The 18374-nt window shown below is 42.3% G+C and overlaps 1 protein-coding gene across 4 annotated transcripts in view; it reads right to left on the bottom strand.

Moving 5' to 3' along the window:
* The window catches only part of RXFP1 (relaxin family peptide receptor 1), a 97415-nt gene extending 79622 nt beyond the window's left edge, over nucleotides 1-17793 (bottom strand). For 3 of the 4 annotated variants that reach the window (XM_029235206.1, XM_029235209.1, XM_029235208.1), the window contains exon 1: nucleotides 17489-17793. In XM_029235206.1, coding sequence (XP_029091039.1) covers nucleotides 17489-17537 — 49 coding nt within the window. In that variant the 5' untranslated portion in view covers nucleotides 17538-17793. The remainder of the gene's footprint in view (nucleotides 1-17488) is intronic. The other variant, XM_029235207.1, reaches the window with a different exon arrangement.
* Nucleotides 17794-18374: the final 581 nt, after the last annotated feature.

Here is an 18374-nt window from a genome sequence, read left to right as displayed (position 1 = left end):
AAATATGAATATGGATGTTATATTAGATAGTCCTATTTTATTAATGTTAAATGTCTTGAATTTAGTCATCGTATGGGGGCTAAGAGAATGTAGTTTTTAGGAGATCCAGGCTGAAATGCTTATGTGGGAAGAGTCATGATATCTGCAATTTACTCTCAAATCATTCAGCAAGAAAACATATGCATGTGTGTGAGTTTGGTGAGAGAGAAAAAGTAAATGTGGGAAAATATTAATGGGTGAATCCAGAGGAAAGGTATATCGGTATTCATTATACTACTTTTGTAGGTTTGAAATTTTTCAAAGTACAATAAAAAAGCTTGGTAACATATTTTAATCTTTTAAACTTATTGTAGCTGAAATGGTTTGTAAAGTTTCCAGGTTTTAGATTTTATTTTTTGGCTGAGACACGTGGCTTTCAGGATCTTAGTTCCCCAACCAGGGACTGAACCTGGGCCATGGCAGTGAAAGCGCTGAGTCCTAACCACTGGACTTCCAGAGAATTCCCTAGAATTTTTATTATTTGAAGAATATTTAGCTCACTCCCATCTGCCTGGTATTTGGACACATACCCACACGGTTTTTAAGTAAATATGAAATTACCTGGACACCGTGTGTGTGTGTGTGTGTGTGATGCATGTGTGCTTTAAGCTTTCTCAGAATTATGGGTGTGAGACACAAAGAATTTTAAATGCCAGAAATATTATTTATAAGATATGTCATTCCATATCATATGTGTGTTTATGACTTGGAGTCTAATTTTGGAGTGTTATTTTTTTCCATCTTTGAAAATATTTTTCCAAGTGATATTTTTTTCCATCTTTAACCCAAAGGACAATTTCAAAGGCATTTACAGGCTATGAGGGTTGGACAAAGTTTTATTGGACGTGACACAAATGTCTCACGATGCATAGTGGGGATATTACCTTTTGGGGAGGATGTACAATAAGCAGGCTTCTAAATGCCATTATGGGGCAGCTCAGAGCAGGGACTGTTAGCCAACCGCACATCTGCAGGCTACAGATTAAGTGGCCACTGCTTCCTTTTGAGAATTCCCACGTGGCTGTTATTTTGTGAATGACATATACCATGGGCTTAATTTGAATGCTTTTCCCTACAGCTACGTATTATTCAGCAAAGTCAAACAGGCTCATTTAAATCTGAAAGTAGTGTTCTGCTGATTCTGCCTTTTCTTGGAGTTACCACAACTGCAGACCATAGCAGTTCCCAACGCTTGGTGCCTACACCTGCACCCCCATGTCCAGCACAGGCTGAGTGTGCCTGCTGCTGGGCAGGGAGGGTGTCTTGGGAGTTCCCAGTGTGCCCTTGTGGACTCTCAGTAGGTCCTGTCACTTCTCAGTTCCCTCTTCCAGAACATGGGGATTAGTAAAACTCCCTCCCAGGGTTTTTGGTGTGATTAGACAAAACCAATGGAGGTGAAAGAGCCCCTTGCTGCCTTTCGCAGAAGTCATATGTATTAAATGTGAATTCCCCTTCTTTTTAGGTCCACTGGTCTTCTTTATTTTATATTGGAGTAGAGTTGATTTACAATGTTGTGTTAGTTTCAGGTGTACAGCAAAGTGATGCAGTTACACATATACATGTATCTATTCTTTTCCAGATTCTTTTCCCATTTAGGTTGTTACAGAATATTCACCAGAGTTCCCTGTGCTATACAGAAGGTCTCTGTTGGTTATCCATTTATCCACTGGTCTTGATTTCCAGGTAATTTCTATTGTAACTGACAACTGTGTTAAATTATATTTAACAAAATCTATACTGTACAACCTATGAAATTGTAAGCAGCATGGGCCAAATATTGGCAGAGATGCTGAGAGTCACATGTGGTCCACTTGAATGCTAACACTGTCTCTGAGATCAAGTAAAGGTTGCTTATGCTTTTCTTTTCTTATAAAAGTCTATCAGGAACTAGTAAATACTCCACTTAATCTTTTGTAGAGCTCTCCCATTCTCAAATCATTCATGATTGAGTTCTAATGAACATAGCCACCTAAGGGTACTTTGTGTTGCCAACTGCCCGACATTTTATTTCTGTTTATGCTGCCATCTGAAATTAAGAGTGAAGCCTGTGGAGGTGGGGTTGGGGGAAGGGGCGTCCCTCGGTGTGGGAGCTTTTCTCACCCTGCCCTGGATGGTGCCCCTGGAGCATCCAGGTCATCCCTCAGGGGGCTGAGGCCAAGCGGTGGCGTCATTTCCTGTTCCCAGTGAGCCCCTCGGAACCCAGTGTGGTGCTGTGTGGCTGACAGGGTCTTGGTGCTCCGGCAGGGTGTCAGGCCTGCGACTCTGAGGTGAGAGCCAAGTTCAGGACATTGGTCCACCAGAGACCTCCTGGCACCATGTAATATCAATCGGTGAGAGTTCTCCCAGAGATCTCTCTCAATGCTAAGACCCCGCTCCACTCAACGACCAGCAAGCTCCAGTGCTGGACACCCCATGCTAAACAACTAGCAAGACAGGAACATAACACCATCCATTAGCAGAGAGGCTACCTAAAATCATAATAAGTTCACAGACACCTCAAAACACACCACTGGACATGGTCCTGCCGACCAGAAAGACAAGATTCAGCCTCATCCACCAGAACACAGGCACCAGTCCCCTCCACCAGGAAGCTTACACAAGCCACTGAACCAACCTTACCCACTGGGGGCAGACACCAAAAGCAATGGGAACTACGACCTGCAGCCTGCAAAAAGAAGACCTCAAGCACAGTAAAGAAAAATGAGAAGACAGAGAAATACACAGCAGATGAAGGAGCAATGTAAAGACCCACCAGACCAAACAAATGAAGAGGAAATAGGCAGTCTACCGGAAAAAGAATTCAGACTAACGATAGTAAAGATGATCCAAAATCTTGGAAACAGAATGGAGAAAATACAAGACACATTTAACAAGGACGTAGAAGAACTAAAGAGCAAACAATGATGAACAACAAAATAAATGAAATTAAAAATTCTCTAGAAGGAATCAATAGCAGAATAACTGAGGCAGAAGAATGGATAAGTGACCTGGAAGATAAAATAGTGGAAATAACTACCACAGAGCAGAATAAAGAAAAAAAGAATGAAGAGAATTGAGAACAGTCTCAGAGACCTCTGGGACAACATTAAATGCACCAACATTCAAATTATAGGGTTCCAAGAAAAAGAAAAAAAGAAAGGGACTGAGAAAATATTTGATGACATTATAGTTGAAGACTTCCCTAATATGGGAAAGGAAATAGTTAATCAAGTTCAGGAAGTGCAGAGAGTCCCATACAGGATAAGTCCAAGGAGAAACACACTGAGACATATATTAATCAAACTATCAAAAATTAAATACAAAGAAAACACATTAAAAGCAGCAAGGGAAAAAAACACATAACATACAGCAGAATCTCCAAAAGGTTAACAGCTGATCTTTCAGCAGAAACTCTGCAAGCCAGAAGGGAGGGGGAGGACATATTTAAAGTGACAAAAGGGAAAAGCCTACAACTAAGATTACTCTATGCAGCCAGGATCTCATTCAGATTTGATGGAGAAATTAAAACATTTACAGACAAGCAAAAGCTATGAGACTTCAGCACCACCAAATCAGCTTTACAACAAATGCTAAAGGAACTTCTCTAGGCAGGAAACAAAAGGGAAGGAAAAGACCTACAATAACAAACCCCCCAAATTAAGAAAATGGTAATAGGAATGTACATATTGATAATTACCTTAAATATAAATGGATTAAATGCTCCAACCAAAAGACACAGACTGGCAAAATGGATACAAACACAAGACCCATATATATACTGTCTACAAGAGACCCACTTCAGACCTAGGGACACATACAGACCGAAAGTGAGGGGATGGAAAAAGATATTCCATGCAAATGGAAATCAAAAGAAAGCTGGAGTAGCAATTCTCGTATCAGACAAATTAGACTTTAAAATAAAGAATATTAAGAGACAAAGAAGGACACTACATAATGATCAAGGGATCAATCCAAGAAGAAGATATAACAATTATAAATATTTAGGCCCCCAACATAGGAGCACCTCAGTACATACGGCACAGGCTAACAGCCATAAAAGGGGAAATCGACAGTAACACAATCATAGTAGGGGACTTTGACATCCCACTTTCACCAATGGACAGATCAACAAAAATGAAAATAAATGAGGAAGCACAAGCTTTAAATGATACATTAAACAAGATGGACCTAATTGATATTTATAGGACATTCCATCCAAAAACAACAGAATACACTTTCTTCTCAAGTGCTCATGGAACATTCTCCAGGATAGATCATATCTTGGTCACAAATCAAGCCTTGGTAAATTTAAGAAAATTAAAATCATGTCAAGCGTCTTTTCCGACTACAACACTATGAGACTATATATTAATTACAGGAAAAAAACTGTAAAAAATACAAACACATGGGCTTCCCTGGTGGCGCAGTGGTTGAGAGTCCGCCTGCCGATGCAGGGGATGCGGGTTCGTGCCCCGGTCCAGGAAGATCCCACGTGCCGCGGAGCGGCTGGGCCCGTGAGCCATGGCCGCTGAGCCTGCGCGTCTGGAGCCTGTGCTCCGCAACGGGAGAGGCCACAACAGTGAGAGGCCCGTGTACCGCAAAAAAAAAAAAAGAGCTGCAGCCAACTTGTGTTGGCCGCAGCCGCTTCCTCTTTAGAGATGGAGAGCAACCTCCACGCTCCTTTGGGGCTTGCTTTCAGTTTCTTACATTCTAGACTATTTTGGGTAAGTTGCCAGAGTTACTTCCTAAAGAAAAAAACTCTATCATTCTGTGCAAAACCTCCCTTCCAACTGCTTATGCACTAAGTCTGAAGTCATTCTTGAGCATGGCTCACAAAGTCTTCCTGGTCTTTCCAGGGAGCTCCTCCAACTGCACCTCCCAGCCTGTCCTGAGCCCTACTCTTAATGACTCCACCCAACTCCTCTTAGTTTTCCCAGGTCTGGCCCCGCCCATGCTCCACCTGTGCCTGCCCTGCCTCCACCTCTTCCCCCGGAAGCAGTAAGTGGCAGGTCTGAATTGAGTTCAACTTGCTTGGTCAGTTTGTTCATCTGTCCCGTAAAATGAGAGATAATATTCATAACTCTGCACCATGATTTTGGTGTTAGTATGGCGAGTGGAAAGAACTCAGATAAACGTGAGTTCACGTCCTGCATTAAGCACTTGGGAGCCTGTGATCTTGGCAAATTCCCAAGTCTCTTTGAGACTGAGTCCCTCCTCTGGTGAGGGGAGGAACCATCGCCCTTCATGGTTCATGGGAGGATTTAATTAGACAACACTTTCAAGTGTTATCATTTAATCAGAACGTCAATACGGTAACTGACTCACAACTGTAGCAGTAAGATAGCATAAATAATTCATGTTAATCATTGGACTATGGCAGCTTTGGCCTAGCACATTTCTTGTATCTAATCACATTATCAGTCATATTAAAAACTTGCAACAGTTTCCCCAGGATGAATTTAAAAGCAGTTTAGCTTCCTGGGAGCTCTTTGGAGACGTGTGTTTGTGATGGTACAGCTTCAAGGTAGGATGGGAGCATCATGACAGACTACTCTTTGTTCCTCTTATTTATCACAAACTCTGTTGTTTAAGACATTCCGTCAGAAAGGATTTGTGGAAGAAAGTTAATAAACAATTTTTCACAATTTGAATGACATTTCTATATTTTGGTGTTTTCGTCTATAGTACTGTAATTAATGTAGGTTAGATCAACAGGAGAAGAAAGCACTAGGTAAAATGCGGGGAAAAGAGATTGAAAGCAAAAATCACACAAAAGGTAGGTGTAAGTGAAATAAGAGGAACCAGTCTGGGCAACAGAATGGAAAGTGGGAGGAAATAGCACAGAAGGAGCATAGGATTTTGAGTCAGAATCCGAATAGGGTGGGCACTTTTTTGGGTGATTAAGAAAAACCTACCAAACAAAGATACCCCTCTGATAAAGTGAATAACCATACTTACTACCATTATGAAAGTTTTGCCAATTCTGATTTTTCCTTAGAAATTTCTTAAAAGTGGGAGTAAACATGTTCTTCATTAGTGTCCACGTAACACGGTTGGAAATACAGCTAAATATTTCATATTATATATCTTGTGTATTCTCAAAGAGTTCATATTTTACTAATGTATGTCGTTGTAATTATTATGTCAAAAGTCTGTGGCTTTGTGTTTATAATTCCTACTTGTCAAATGCTCCATGCTTTTAGGATGTATCCAAATATACTTCCTTCTTGGTTATTCCTTTATTTTTTTTAACCCCTCCCCACTCATAGGAGGCAGGTGGACTGTACTTGATTGCTCAGGGAGTGTAGAGCTCAGAAGAACCTTTGTAGAAGAATCATCTGCCAAAAATAGCCAATGGCAAAAGCCAGATGCTTGAGAAAGAGAATATTTTTGAAACTTGGTATGCTTTTTTGAATTTGAGCATCTTGGCTTGACTGTCAACACCAAATACTGAAGGACACAGAGCATTGAGCCTTTCCACAGCCTGTAGGGAAGGTCAAGCTTGCTTCCCTGAACTTGGTGATGGCTGCGTGTGACAACCTCCTGTCCCCTTGGAATTTAGAGCTCCTTAGGGGAAGGAGGAGGTGGGGATCATTAGAGAGTGGGGCTGCCCAAGCAGAGGTGGTTAGAATCTTAGATTCTAACGTGCAGCCCAAGGAAAGGGCATGACTCTGGCAGAAGCCACGTGCTCTGCATGGCACCAGGGCCCGGGTGGCTGTGGGTCTGAGTCAGCCCCACATCTCCCTTGCTTCCCGACACAGGAGGAAGGACCCTTGAGGTTTCCTAGGCTCTCCTGAGAAGGCTGGGTAGGAGCAGACAGTCCGTGTGAAGCAGCCTCTCGCTTGGGTGGGAAACGTGGGTTATCTGGCCGGGTAGCCGGAGAAGGTGGAAGTGTTTACATGCTTGGGTAGGTGCCGATGCCCACGCCCAGAGGAACAAGTTACATCTCACGAGAAGCTGGCAAAGTTACGTAGATAATTCATCTCTCTACCTGCCCCCTCACGTGGATGTTTCCGAAGCTGCCCTCGAACCTAAAAGCTTTTGGGCAGAATTGGAAAAGTGTGGAGCAGATAGACAATTCTTAAGTGATTAAGATTGTATTTTTTAAAAACATGCCTGATTTTTAAACCAAGCTATTTCGAATTAGCAAGTTTATCGGCCTGCTATTTTATGCAGGAGTCACGAGCTCTGAGTTGAGTCACAGCAACATAAAATTGCATTTTCTGCACATCTGACTGTTGAATTAAGTAAACAAGGAGCCCCTTAAATGGAGGTGGCCCTCAAGCCATGGCAGCAGAGGTAAGCAAACGAAAACCTAAGCCCATAAAGCCCTCAAGGTCATGAAACCAAAGAGCTGGGACAACCGATCAGAAACAGCTGACTAACTTCTAAGCAGTAGCCAAGCAACGATTTCCTCACTTGGTCTCTGCAACTTTCTCTGTATGTCTCCCACTTCCCTTTCCAGTTTGGTGCTGTTCAATTCAAATCCATTTTGCTCACATAAACTATTAAAAATTTTAATTTGCCTCAGTTGATCTCTTAACATGAGATTTGTGGCCTAAAAGTATGGAAATTTGATATTATATACGATATCTGGTTTGGGTATACTTAATACTAAAGATGGAACAAAACTGTTGGAGTGTGTGTGTGTGTGATAGTTTATAACATTTCCCACCACCCTCAAACTTCATGACAGAGAATGCTGGCATTGCCTTTTGACCTTCCTCTGTGAACTCCTCCTCTACCAAGGGCGTTCTGAGGGAAAAAAAGGGCAAAGAATGTTTTCTCCTGAAAAATGAGTCAGAATAGAAAGGAAACTTTGTGCCCAAGAACAGCAGAGAAGTGTGTAGTGTTGGGAGTGTAGCAGGAGTGGAGGCTGAGTGATGGGGAAATGAGAGGAAGATGGGGGTCCAGGCGGCCTTGGATTGGACAGAAATCGGGGTATAAAGAGGCAAAGTCTCCTGGGCATAGAAGACAGATGGACAAGAAGGGAGACCATGGGATTTGATAAGACTCCTTTTAGGAGATCACGTGTAAGGGGCTTTCTTTAACTCCTTTCAGAGGAGTTAAAGAGGAGTTGTTCTAGATGAGTGTCTTTACCTACGAGCCCACTCCAGGCCCGTACCACATATAATGGCTTTAAAGGGTTACACTAACGTCATCGCCAACACATACACCTTGTCTTGTTCCTTCCCCTGTCTACATCACGGCCAGCTGGGTGGTTTCATCTCTGAGGGTTCGCTTTCTGTCTGCAAACACGATTTTTATTCCGTACCACGTGGCATCATTCTTTCTTTGCTCTGTAACATGCACCTTGTTAAATTCCATTCTTGATCAGTCCTACATTCATCCTCCATTTGTCTATTCAGGCATTCATGATGACTATTCCACAGGCAAACTGTTGAGGGGATACAGTAATAGTAACATGCTTGGCCTTGACCTATCTGTTCTCATTTTAATTTAATAATTCTAGCTCGTGTTTATGCATGTCTATCTAGTAAGATATACATTATATCTGTCTTAGATTCTGAACTAAGGAACTTCGGAGGTAATGACTGAAACGGATCATGAGATTATATGGAAGCTACATAAACTAGCTTAGAAACTTTGAAAAAAGATGCCTAAGAGCCAGCAGCACTACAAAAGGATTTGTACAGGGTTTTTTTTTTTTTCTGATTATACTGAATTTGATGAAAAAATGAGTTGCCACATTATTTCAGGTCAACACTGGGGACAATTGCTCAGTTGCTGAGAAAAGTTGCTGAACTTCAACAAACAAAAACTATCCCTTTTTCCAGGGAGCACAAATTGTTGTGCTGTGAGCTCAGAAGATCAGGGGTAGGGACTGCAACCAGAAGGGCAGAAATAAAAATCTATATTTAATGTAGCCAAACCAGCCACCTCTCCCGATCTTAACACAAAGAGGGGGGTTAAGTGGAGGTCAGGAGAAGCTAACAGACAGCCTGACTGCTGACGTCTTCTCGTCTAAGTTTGAAATGTGTGAGAACGCAGAAACATTTATAAAGCATGAGGCAGTTTTGCAATTTCCAACAAATCGGCCACAGCTAAGAAAGTCAAAATGGCAAATCTTCTAGACCATTAAAAATCAGTCAAACATTTCCAGCCTGCTCTGGGAAAAGCCTATTAAAATATCAAAAGGCTGGGGTGAGCAGCAGAGGATGAGAGAAAAGGCTGAACAAGAAAGATGAGGATCAGAGGCTTTGTGAGTGAACTCGATGGTGGCGTGATTGGTGTCCTCAGCGCCCGACACACCTCAGAACTTAATCAGTTATTTCACTAATTTATACTTGCAGTATGTGTCCTGCGTGAAGGCTTCCAAAAAAGCCTTTCTCAGCTTCTCTGATTTCTCCCAGTAGATCCAGGTACACACATTTATAAATTTTGTTCAGAATGTGTCAGTTCATGTCCATTTGCGTATCTTGGTCTGTAACATTTTAATCTGAAATCTGTAAAGAAAGATGTATCTGTTGAAATGGCCGCAACTACAGAAATTTGCAGGGTCGTAACTTCCTTAACACTGCAAGGATCAGGTATTGGAACCATCTCGCTAAATACTGCAAAATTAGCCAAAAATGTCCATGAATCCCGGTAACTAACTGCAAAATGCGGTGGGAGGATGGGGTATAATGTGCATGTTGTGTGTTTAATAGGCAACTGTCCTCTGTGAAAGTGCGAATTCGTGAGGAGGGCATCTTAGGGAGAAGAGGTGGGTAGAAATAAGAATTCTGTGCAAAATTTGGAGCCAAGAGATTCTTTCGTGTGGATTTTGTCAGGAGGGGTGGTGAGCCTAAGGAATAGAGAGGACGGTTCAGATAAAAAAGGGGAGAAGGAAGAACTGGTTGATCAGATCTGGGAATCAATATCTGGGCCACTCAGGGGCCAGGAGGGGAGATGCTGCTGGGATTCTATGGGGATTTAAAGGAGGGGAAAGTGAGCACAGAGCAGGACCAAAACTTGAAGGAAGTGGGAGAGTGCCCGAGGAGACTTGCTTACCTTCCACTTTATCTCTCCATGCCTGGAGCCAAAATGCAAAGACAGTCTCACCCCACATGAAAAGTAGGACGGCGGACTGGCTTGGTAGCCGAGAGTTTACTACCAGCGTCGGGTTTACTTGCTACTGAAGAGTGAAATGTGAATACCTTTGGGGAGCATCACGCAGCAGCGAAGATGCCTTGCACGGCTTGTGTCAGCGTCCCTTCAAGCCCCACGATATTGGAAAACGCGTGAGCCCATCTCAGGAAATGTTGTCTGTGCTGCGGTGAGGCAACGGAGGGAAGCCAATGTAGGGGCCTCTATTCATAGGAGCAGAGTCTCACCTGCACCCCGTCTCTCTGGTACCAGCCTCGGCGTAGACGCAGAGACAGAAGACGCGATGATTTGGGGGGTGGAAGGGAGGAAGGAGTTATGGGAGGGGTTAAGCACATAGGTGTTTGGTGCCCAAACTATTGGAGGGTAAGATAGAGAAAATAAAGCACCTGTCTTGAAACGAGAAGCAGTGAGATTCTGATCGTCTACCAACTAGTCCCGGGACGTAGACAGTTTTCTCCTGGACCCCTGCATGGCAATCTCAGTCTCATCCCAGCAGCACACGCCCAAGGCCTCTTTCACTTTAGCGGGACACCCCAGGGGCCCCATTCATTCATCCGCATGGCATGTGATGAAAACGCTCTACTTTAAAGACAAGCTAGTTGTCTGGGGAGCAGCATGGGAGCGAGGGATCCAGAGAGTGGAAACATCCATGGGCTCTGAATTTACTCCGACAATTTGAGAAGCCCCTTTCCTTAAACTTGGACCTGAGTGCAAGCATGGACTTGGGAAGGTGTCAGCAGGACCCTTCTCTCCTCTGCCCAGTCTATCCTTGGTTAAGAAAATGTTTATCTGCCAGGCAGGGTGTGTGAAACATGATGACACAAGGTCAGTGTATTGCGAAATCTTAATTTTTGAGGCTAGGATTTTGGTGGGTAATAAATGTAATAATCCCGGGTTTAATAACCCCAATCTAGGTTCTTTCTATTTAAAGGTGATGTTTTACCCTTCTGATTTTTCTTGCCTATCCTGTCCGTCTTGTCCTACATATGAAACTGGAGACCCACTTTTAAAAGTGAGTAAAGGATAATAAAGCTGAAAAGAAAAGGGAGCACAGGTATCTGGCCTCAATTTCTTCCTACATGAAAAGTGAGGGTGTTGTGCGCTGTGAGCTTTACATTTCCTTTGAACTCAGAAACGTCTAATTTTATAAAACTTAAATTTAAAAAGTACTTGACAGACATAAGAGGAAACTGTTTCATCAAGTTGCGATTCACTGAGGACTCAGACTGCTGGAGACGGAAAAAGAGACTTCATATAATGTTTCTTTAAATGAATTAGGTAAGAATCAAGAGAAAAGACTGTTAGGGGAAAATAGTGCAGCGAAATTGTTTTTCAGTGGATTCGAGCACGCAGTTGTGTGACCTTCAAGCAGACACTCAACCCTCTACCAAAAAACAAAAAGGATGATTTAAAATCTCAACTGCCTTCTAAAAGGAGTGAACCTTACTATTAGAGAATGTATCAGATTATCTGCTGTCCCTTTTCGTAGTAAATCATGTGGGCACCTTGACTAAAGGTGGGCCTGGATTTTGGGTTTAGAGACAGGGGCTAAGGAGAGAGGTCTGTGTTTTTCTTCACTATAGAATGAGAACTTGAGCTCCTGGGGCAATGTGGGTAGGGGGCAGGTTGAGGAGGAAGGATAGGGAGGGAGAGGGGGACAGAGGAGCTGGCAGAGTGACCAGAGTCCGGGGCTCCGTGTGGCCTGGAACAGCCAGTGAAAAAGCCGAGGGTCCTCCTCCCCCAAAATAATCTTCACATTTTTGGGGAGCACTGAATATTTTAAAAAGACATATTCATTATTATAGAAGGCGTAAGAAATAAGGTGGCTCTAGTTAATTCAGGTAATATTGAAATAATTATAAAACAAATCTATTTAACAGAAAATCAAATCTCCAAATTATTATATAAACTACAACTATTTTACAGGAAAATGTCAATTCCTAACACAAATAACCAGAGATCCCACTTAATACTGTCCTTTTTTTCCACTCAACATTTACCTTTGCTGTGATAGAGAATAAAAACTGAATTTGAAATACTCACAACTTGCCCCTGTTTATTTCCAAAGAAGGAAACAGCTTTTGGTTTCAGTGATGGAGCCTAGTTATTCCGACCAGGGTGATGGGTGGGGATGCAGAGCTGAGAAGAGGAGAGAGTGTTGGGCCACTGCGCGTGAGACAGGAAATAGGGCTGCTGCGACTGTGGACACACGGGGGGGGGGGGGAATATCCAGGGGGCGGGAGAAGTGAGCTAAGATGAGAATGAAGTCACTATGTACTGGTACTTCCTGTGGGTAAAGCTCTGTGCCATGGGCTGTAAGCAAAAGTGCTTTCCAGGCAAAATCCTGGAACCAGTACAGTTGAGTCTAATTTTCTATTCATTCGCATTATTTACACATCTATCCTCATTCATCAATCCCCAGTGCACGATGAGAAATGTATGTAAAGCAGATGGTACTGGCCCATAGGAGGACATGCATAAATATGGAGCATGGATTTATCAAACTTCCCTGGGGTGAGGACAGCCTGCTCTAGTAGAAACTTTGTTTAAGTTTGGATTTACCAGTTCTGTGACTTTGGGCTCATCAATATTTCTCTATTGCTTAATCTCCAAAATGGAAAAATATCTAACGTGCTTCATTAAAGGCCAGTGGGCTAGATGAGGGGATCTGTTCAGGTCCGTTTTAATTCTAAGATATTGTAGCTTTAGAAAGCATTAGCACTTAATCATGTTTTACTAGCGTAGGCCATTCAAGGACACAGACTTGGATTGAACACTCTTTTGCAACACTTACTAAGGGGTGATGCCAGGCTTGTGACTTAATATTTCTCATTTTCTGTTTCCTATTTTGTAAAGTGAGAATATCCCTTAAGGTTGTTACAGGGATAAAGTCAGATCATGTTTGTAAAGCATTTTAGCACAGTTTGTGGTCCATGGAAAGGTCTCGATAAATGGGAGATATAATGACCACCACATCCATAACCACAGTCCTAGAACTTGACACTAAAGTGGTACAAATTTGTACAGTTTGTTTGTTGGGAGATTTTTTTTTTTTTTTTTTTTTTTTTTGCGGTACGCGGGCCTCCCACTGTCGTGGCCTCTCCCGCCGCGGAGCACAGGCTCCGGACGCGCAGGCCCAGCGTCCATGGCCCAGGGGCACAGCCGCTCCGCGGCATGTGGTATCCCCCCGGACCGGGGCACGAACACGCGTCCTCCGCATCGGCAGGCAGACTTCCAACCACTGCGCCACCAGGGAAGCCCTGTTGGGAGATTTTTGATTACTGTTTCAATCCCCTTACTAGTAACCGGTCTGTGCAGATTTTGTTCATTAATGTATGAATGCATAAAGAAGATGGGGCAGACATCCACAATGGATACTACGCGGCCGTAAAAAGAGAATGCAGTCCTGCCATGGATTACATTTACAGCATGGATGGATGTGGAGGGCATCACACTAAGTGAAGTAAGGCAGATGGAGAAAGCCAAATACTGTATGATTTCGTTCAAATGTGGAATTGAAAAAACAAACAAACAGATGAAGTAAAACAAAAACAAACTCATAGGCTTCCCTGGTGGCACAGTGGTTGGGAGTCCGCCTGCCGATGCAGGGGACGCGGGTTCATGCCCCGGTCCGGGAAGATCCCTCATGCCGCGGAGCGGCTGGGCCCGTGAGCCATGGCCGCTGAGCCTGCACGTCCGGAGCCTGTGCTCCGCAACGGGAGAGGCCACAGCAGTGAGAGGCCCGCGTACCGCAAAAAAAAAAAACAACAACAAACTCATAGATACAGAGATTAGATGAGTGGTTGCCAGAGGGAAGGGGGGTTGGGGGCGGGTGGGTGAAATGGGTGAAGGGCGTCAGCTGTATGGTGATGGATGGTAACTAGATGTGGGGTGGTGACCACTCTGTAGTGTACACAGATGTTGAATTATAATGTTGTACACCTAAAAATTATATAATAAAAAATGCTTATTTTTTCAGACAAAAAATAAGCCTAACTAGAATACCCAACTCCAGGCATTTCAGTTTAATAGGTTTGTCCTAATGCGTGAAATTAAGCTTGCAAAACGATTTAGTTCACAAATGTAATAATTTGTTTATCTTTATACAGATGATGGTGCTGCATTTGCACAGACTTGTTAATTTTCTGTTTGAAACGTAAAGATGTGATTCCAAATTCATAGTAAGAACAATATAAAATTGTTAGCAACCTTAAAAAATGTCAGGTGAACTGTTATATACTCTGTAGTCTGCATATTGGAAAGTTTTTTCTTCCATCTTTTGGAGGTGGGTAAATATGCCAGTATTCTCCTGTTTGATGTACTAAAGGTCTGGTTTTTGTGTACTGACGGTTAGTTCAGGAAAGGCTCTTCCTGTCTTCTTCCTCGTGGTTAGAGAAGACAGTTGCTATAAGATATGCCAGTACTGGGACTCAAGGCAAAGACCAGGTGGTCTTGTAAGTAGCCACTTGGAATCCAAAAGTGAGGACCTACCCAGATGGGTTGGGCCTTGGCAAAATACTATAATAGATCAAGTTCATATCTGGGCCCTTCTATGTCCTATTTCCTTACTTATTACCTGCCTAAACAAAGTGTTAAGTAAAATGATTGTTTTTTGCTTGATGATACCATTTAAGTAATGAGTAAAGCATGTGCTGATAAAGACTTAGGATACAATTCTTCCAGGGGATTGTTCTATAACTTTTAATTTTGCGCTAGTTTAGACCCACAAGAAGTGGCAGAAATAGTACAAGAGGTCCCATATACCCTTCACCCAGCTTTCCCTAATGGAACCATCTTATCGTACTGGAGTACATTATCAAAACTCAGAAATTAACATTGGCACAATACAGCTAATTAGACAACAGATGGAGGAATTTTTTAAGAATAAAAAATTCTCAAAGCTGAAAGGAAATCTTTTCTGAATCTTAATGTCACCCCTCTCTGTGCACCCCTAGGTTTTTGCCCTTGTCTCACAGTTTGGTGACCCTAGATAACTTTCTCTCTCCTCCACTCTAACCCTTCAGAGCGGGGACCATGCTGTAGACACCCTTTAGTCTTATTGCTTATTAAAGTAACTGGCATTCGATAAATATTTTTGGTTAAAAGGCTGACTGATAATTGCTTAGGTCTATAAAGGGCTTTCCATTTTCAAAGCCCTGTGGTATACATTATCTCTACTGAGAATGTTCACGGTCTGGGAGAAAGAGCATAGACTACGAAAACATTCAAATCGTGGCATTTATTAGCTTGAGTCTTGTGACAAGGTACTGAATGTCCTTGGTCTTTCCTTCCTCATGTGCTTAATTGTATCTACCTAATAGAGTTGTTCTGAAGATCCAAGGAGGTCACTTAATGTAATAAAGAACCGGACACAAGGGCTCTGGGAGGTAGATAGGGTAAAAGACTTTATTGCCATTTTACAAACTAAGGCTCAGAGGGTAAGTTATTGTGGAAAAGTATAGAGCTAGTACAGGGCAGTGCTGTCAAGCCCCTTCAATCTTCCATGATAGCACACTGTCCTTTCAAGGCAACGGGAGAGTGGGTTAACAAACAAACCACTAACAACAACCATGGGGTTAGTTACGGAGATTTAAGACGCTGTCATTATGTGGTTTTCTTCTGCTATATGCCCAGGAAATCCTCTCATTGGTGGGGCTTGATGATGGGATAAACTAACTGGTGAGTCATGGGTGTGGGTTGCTGGGTTGGGGGCCCCTGTCAAATGCACCTCCAGCCCACCCACCCTGTTGACAGCATGTAGCCAGGAGTCTTGCTTGCCCAATTCTGCTTCTGGAAGGCATGGAGGGAGGAGGTTGACAATGCATTATCAACATTTTTTAAAGGTCCAAAGATAAATTTAAAAAGTTGGAGGGTTTGAAGATTATCATCTTCATCACTATTACCTATTTTTTGCTCATGAAGATAATTTTTTATTGACAAAAGAGAACATAGAACTTTTTTACTAAACATAGAACGTTTTTACCAAATGACTGGTTAACACATTAGCCAAATTGCTTCTCTACCTGCCCTGAATACCTTTTACATTCCCTTGAATCCCTCATCCTAGAATGCCTATTTGGAAGTATTCCTTTGGCTTATTCAATCTGCTCATTTTATTGAAATGGGAGAGGAGATAGAAAAATATGTTATGGATTTATGAGGGTGTTGGCTGCAAAAGTCAAAACACTTGGATTATATTAGAAACATTCAGTTTTTGGTGATGGTGTGCACTTTGACTTTTCATCCTCTAGTTAAAAAATGGGAATGTCAGCAATAAGATCAGAGACGGAGAAAGCTAGGAACTAGAATGTTTCCAAAGGATTTGGAGTCATTTCCTTGGTTACATGCAACCCCACATCTTCGACTGACAAAGTGAGGTGTGCTAAGAGGTCAGGAAGACTGGAGATAAAGGAAAAAAATCACTTTGGTGCAGTGCATGCCATCAGCATTGAGAGAGTTAGGACTGAAATTTACTTTGAGGTATTCTTCAATAGAATGTTTTAGTGTAAATAAACTTCTGCAAACTTTTAAGAGACAGAGAAATGGAAACATGCCTATGAATTCTAAATTTGTTACAGCTTAATAATTCCCAGCATCACAAGGTATGAAAGGGACCCAGAAAGTTTTCTTTCTTGATTTGCTTTGACTTTCCTCATCATGTATTACCTAAGAAACATTTTATTTCTATTTACCTAATAAACTATCAATAAGGTTTAATGAAGAACAAACTCTTTCCTTTGATTAAAAAGCAGATTTTCTGAAAATAAAACATGTATACGGAGAGGAAGCAAAAGCTGTCATGATAGCCAAAGTAAAATGTCCATTTGGGCTCCTCATGTGTCTGTGGTTTTCATCGCTTTCTGCTTTCCCTGGTTTTTCTTTCAAGGAATAGTGAGAAACCGTGCTAAAAATAAAAAAAGGAGTTTTCTGAATGCATCTTTCCCTAAGGAGGCGTACCTATGATACAAATCACAAAGGGCTAGGATAATGAAGCGTTATAAACACACAGGAGCCGGGAGCAAATGTACAGACCTCCCCAGGATGTGTCAATGGGCCCATTCCTTGAACACAATCTCTTTAAGGACCACTCCTCTTGAAATATACCATGGCTTATAAAACAATTGTTAATATCAAACCAATTGGTTGTTACGAAGCATAGGTTTACATGGCATGTTAGTATTCTAGTTTTTAATATAAATACCAGAAATGTATTCAGAGGAATCATTCTGAAGTGAGATAACAGTTTTATCAGAAAAAGCAGTTGCACCTTAAAAGCATTCATGTCAGTAATAAACATTTGTACTTTTGATTATTTCATAAAATCCTAAGGTAGACAAAATTAAATGCTGAGCATACTTACAGTATTTTCCAAAAATCAAGATGTAGAGGAAGACAGGACCAGATGTCATTTCCTTCCCTCAGAGAAACTGATTAATGAAAGTGAATACAATTTGATCCTGGCTTCTGAGTCGCATCGGCTCACGGTGGTTGTGTGCTATTTCTGTCTGCAATCTTAGCAGCTACAAAGCAGCTGCTCCCCCCTCCTCTCCCCTTGACTCTCCCTCTCTCTTTCCATTCCCTCTTTTTTCTTTCTTCCTCTCTCAGAATCTCTCCTCCCCACCCGCCTTCTCCAAAGTCTTAATATCCTTCTTTACACACACACACACACACACACACGCACGCACACACGCACGCATGCACACACACACATGCACAGACAAAGCTGAGGAGGGATGAAAAGTTTCAGAGAACACACAGGCTCTTCTTGTTGACTCTAAGCATCATGCTTGCATGCCCTGTGACAGTCTACAAAGGAGGGTGTGTATGAACTCTGACAAATGTCTGAACTGATCAAAGTCATGCAGAGAGACAGAAATCGAGCTTGGAGATACATCAGAAGCCCAAAGTGTTTTTTCCCCTACGACGTGGGACTGGGAAATGGACAGAACTACACAGGGCAAAAATGCCTTTGTGGAATTAGCTATAAGGCAAGAATTAAAGAGTAACTTCCAGCAATCTTTTATGAGCTGTCTGAGTTTAGGCATTTGAAGGATAGGATATTGTTCAAAGAACAATCTAAAGGGATGACAAAAAAATCTTAAATTTTCTCAGACTTGTGAGTTTTACTACGGTGGAGACCACGCTGGGTCATTGGCTGTGGAGTAAAACCTTCCTGGGTTTGAGTCACAGTCTGCTTCTTGAGAGTTGTGGAGTTGCTAATTCTTGGCTGAGCCTTACCTCTCGGG

This window comes from Monodon monoceros, unplaced genomic scaffold (assembly GCF_005190385.1).
Source record: "Monodon monoceros isolate NGI ecotype Baffin Bay Population unplaced genomic scaffold, NGI_Narwhal_1 Super_Scaffold_20, whole genome shotgun sequence".
NCBI classification, from domain to species: domain Eukaryota; kingdom Metazoa; phylum Chordata; class Mammalia; order Artiodactyla; family Monodontidae; genus Monodon; species Monodon monoceros.
This window is presented reverse-complemented; position numbering and strand designations above follow the sequence as displayed.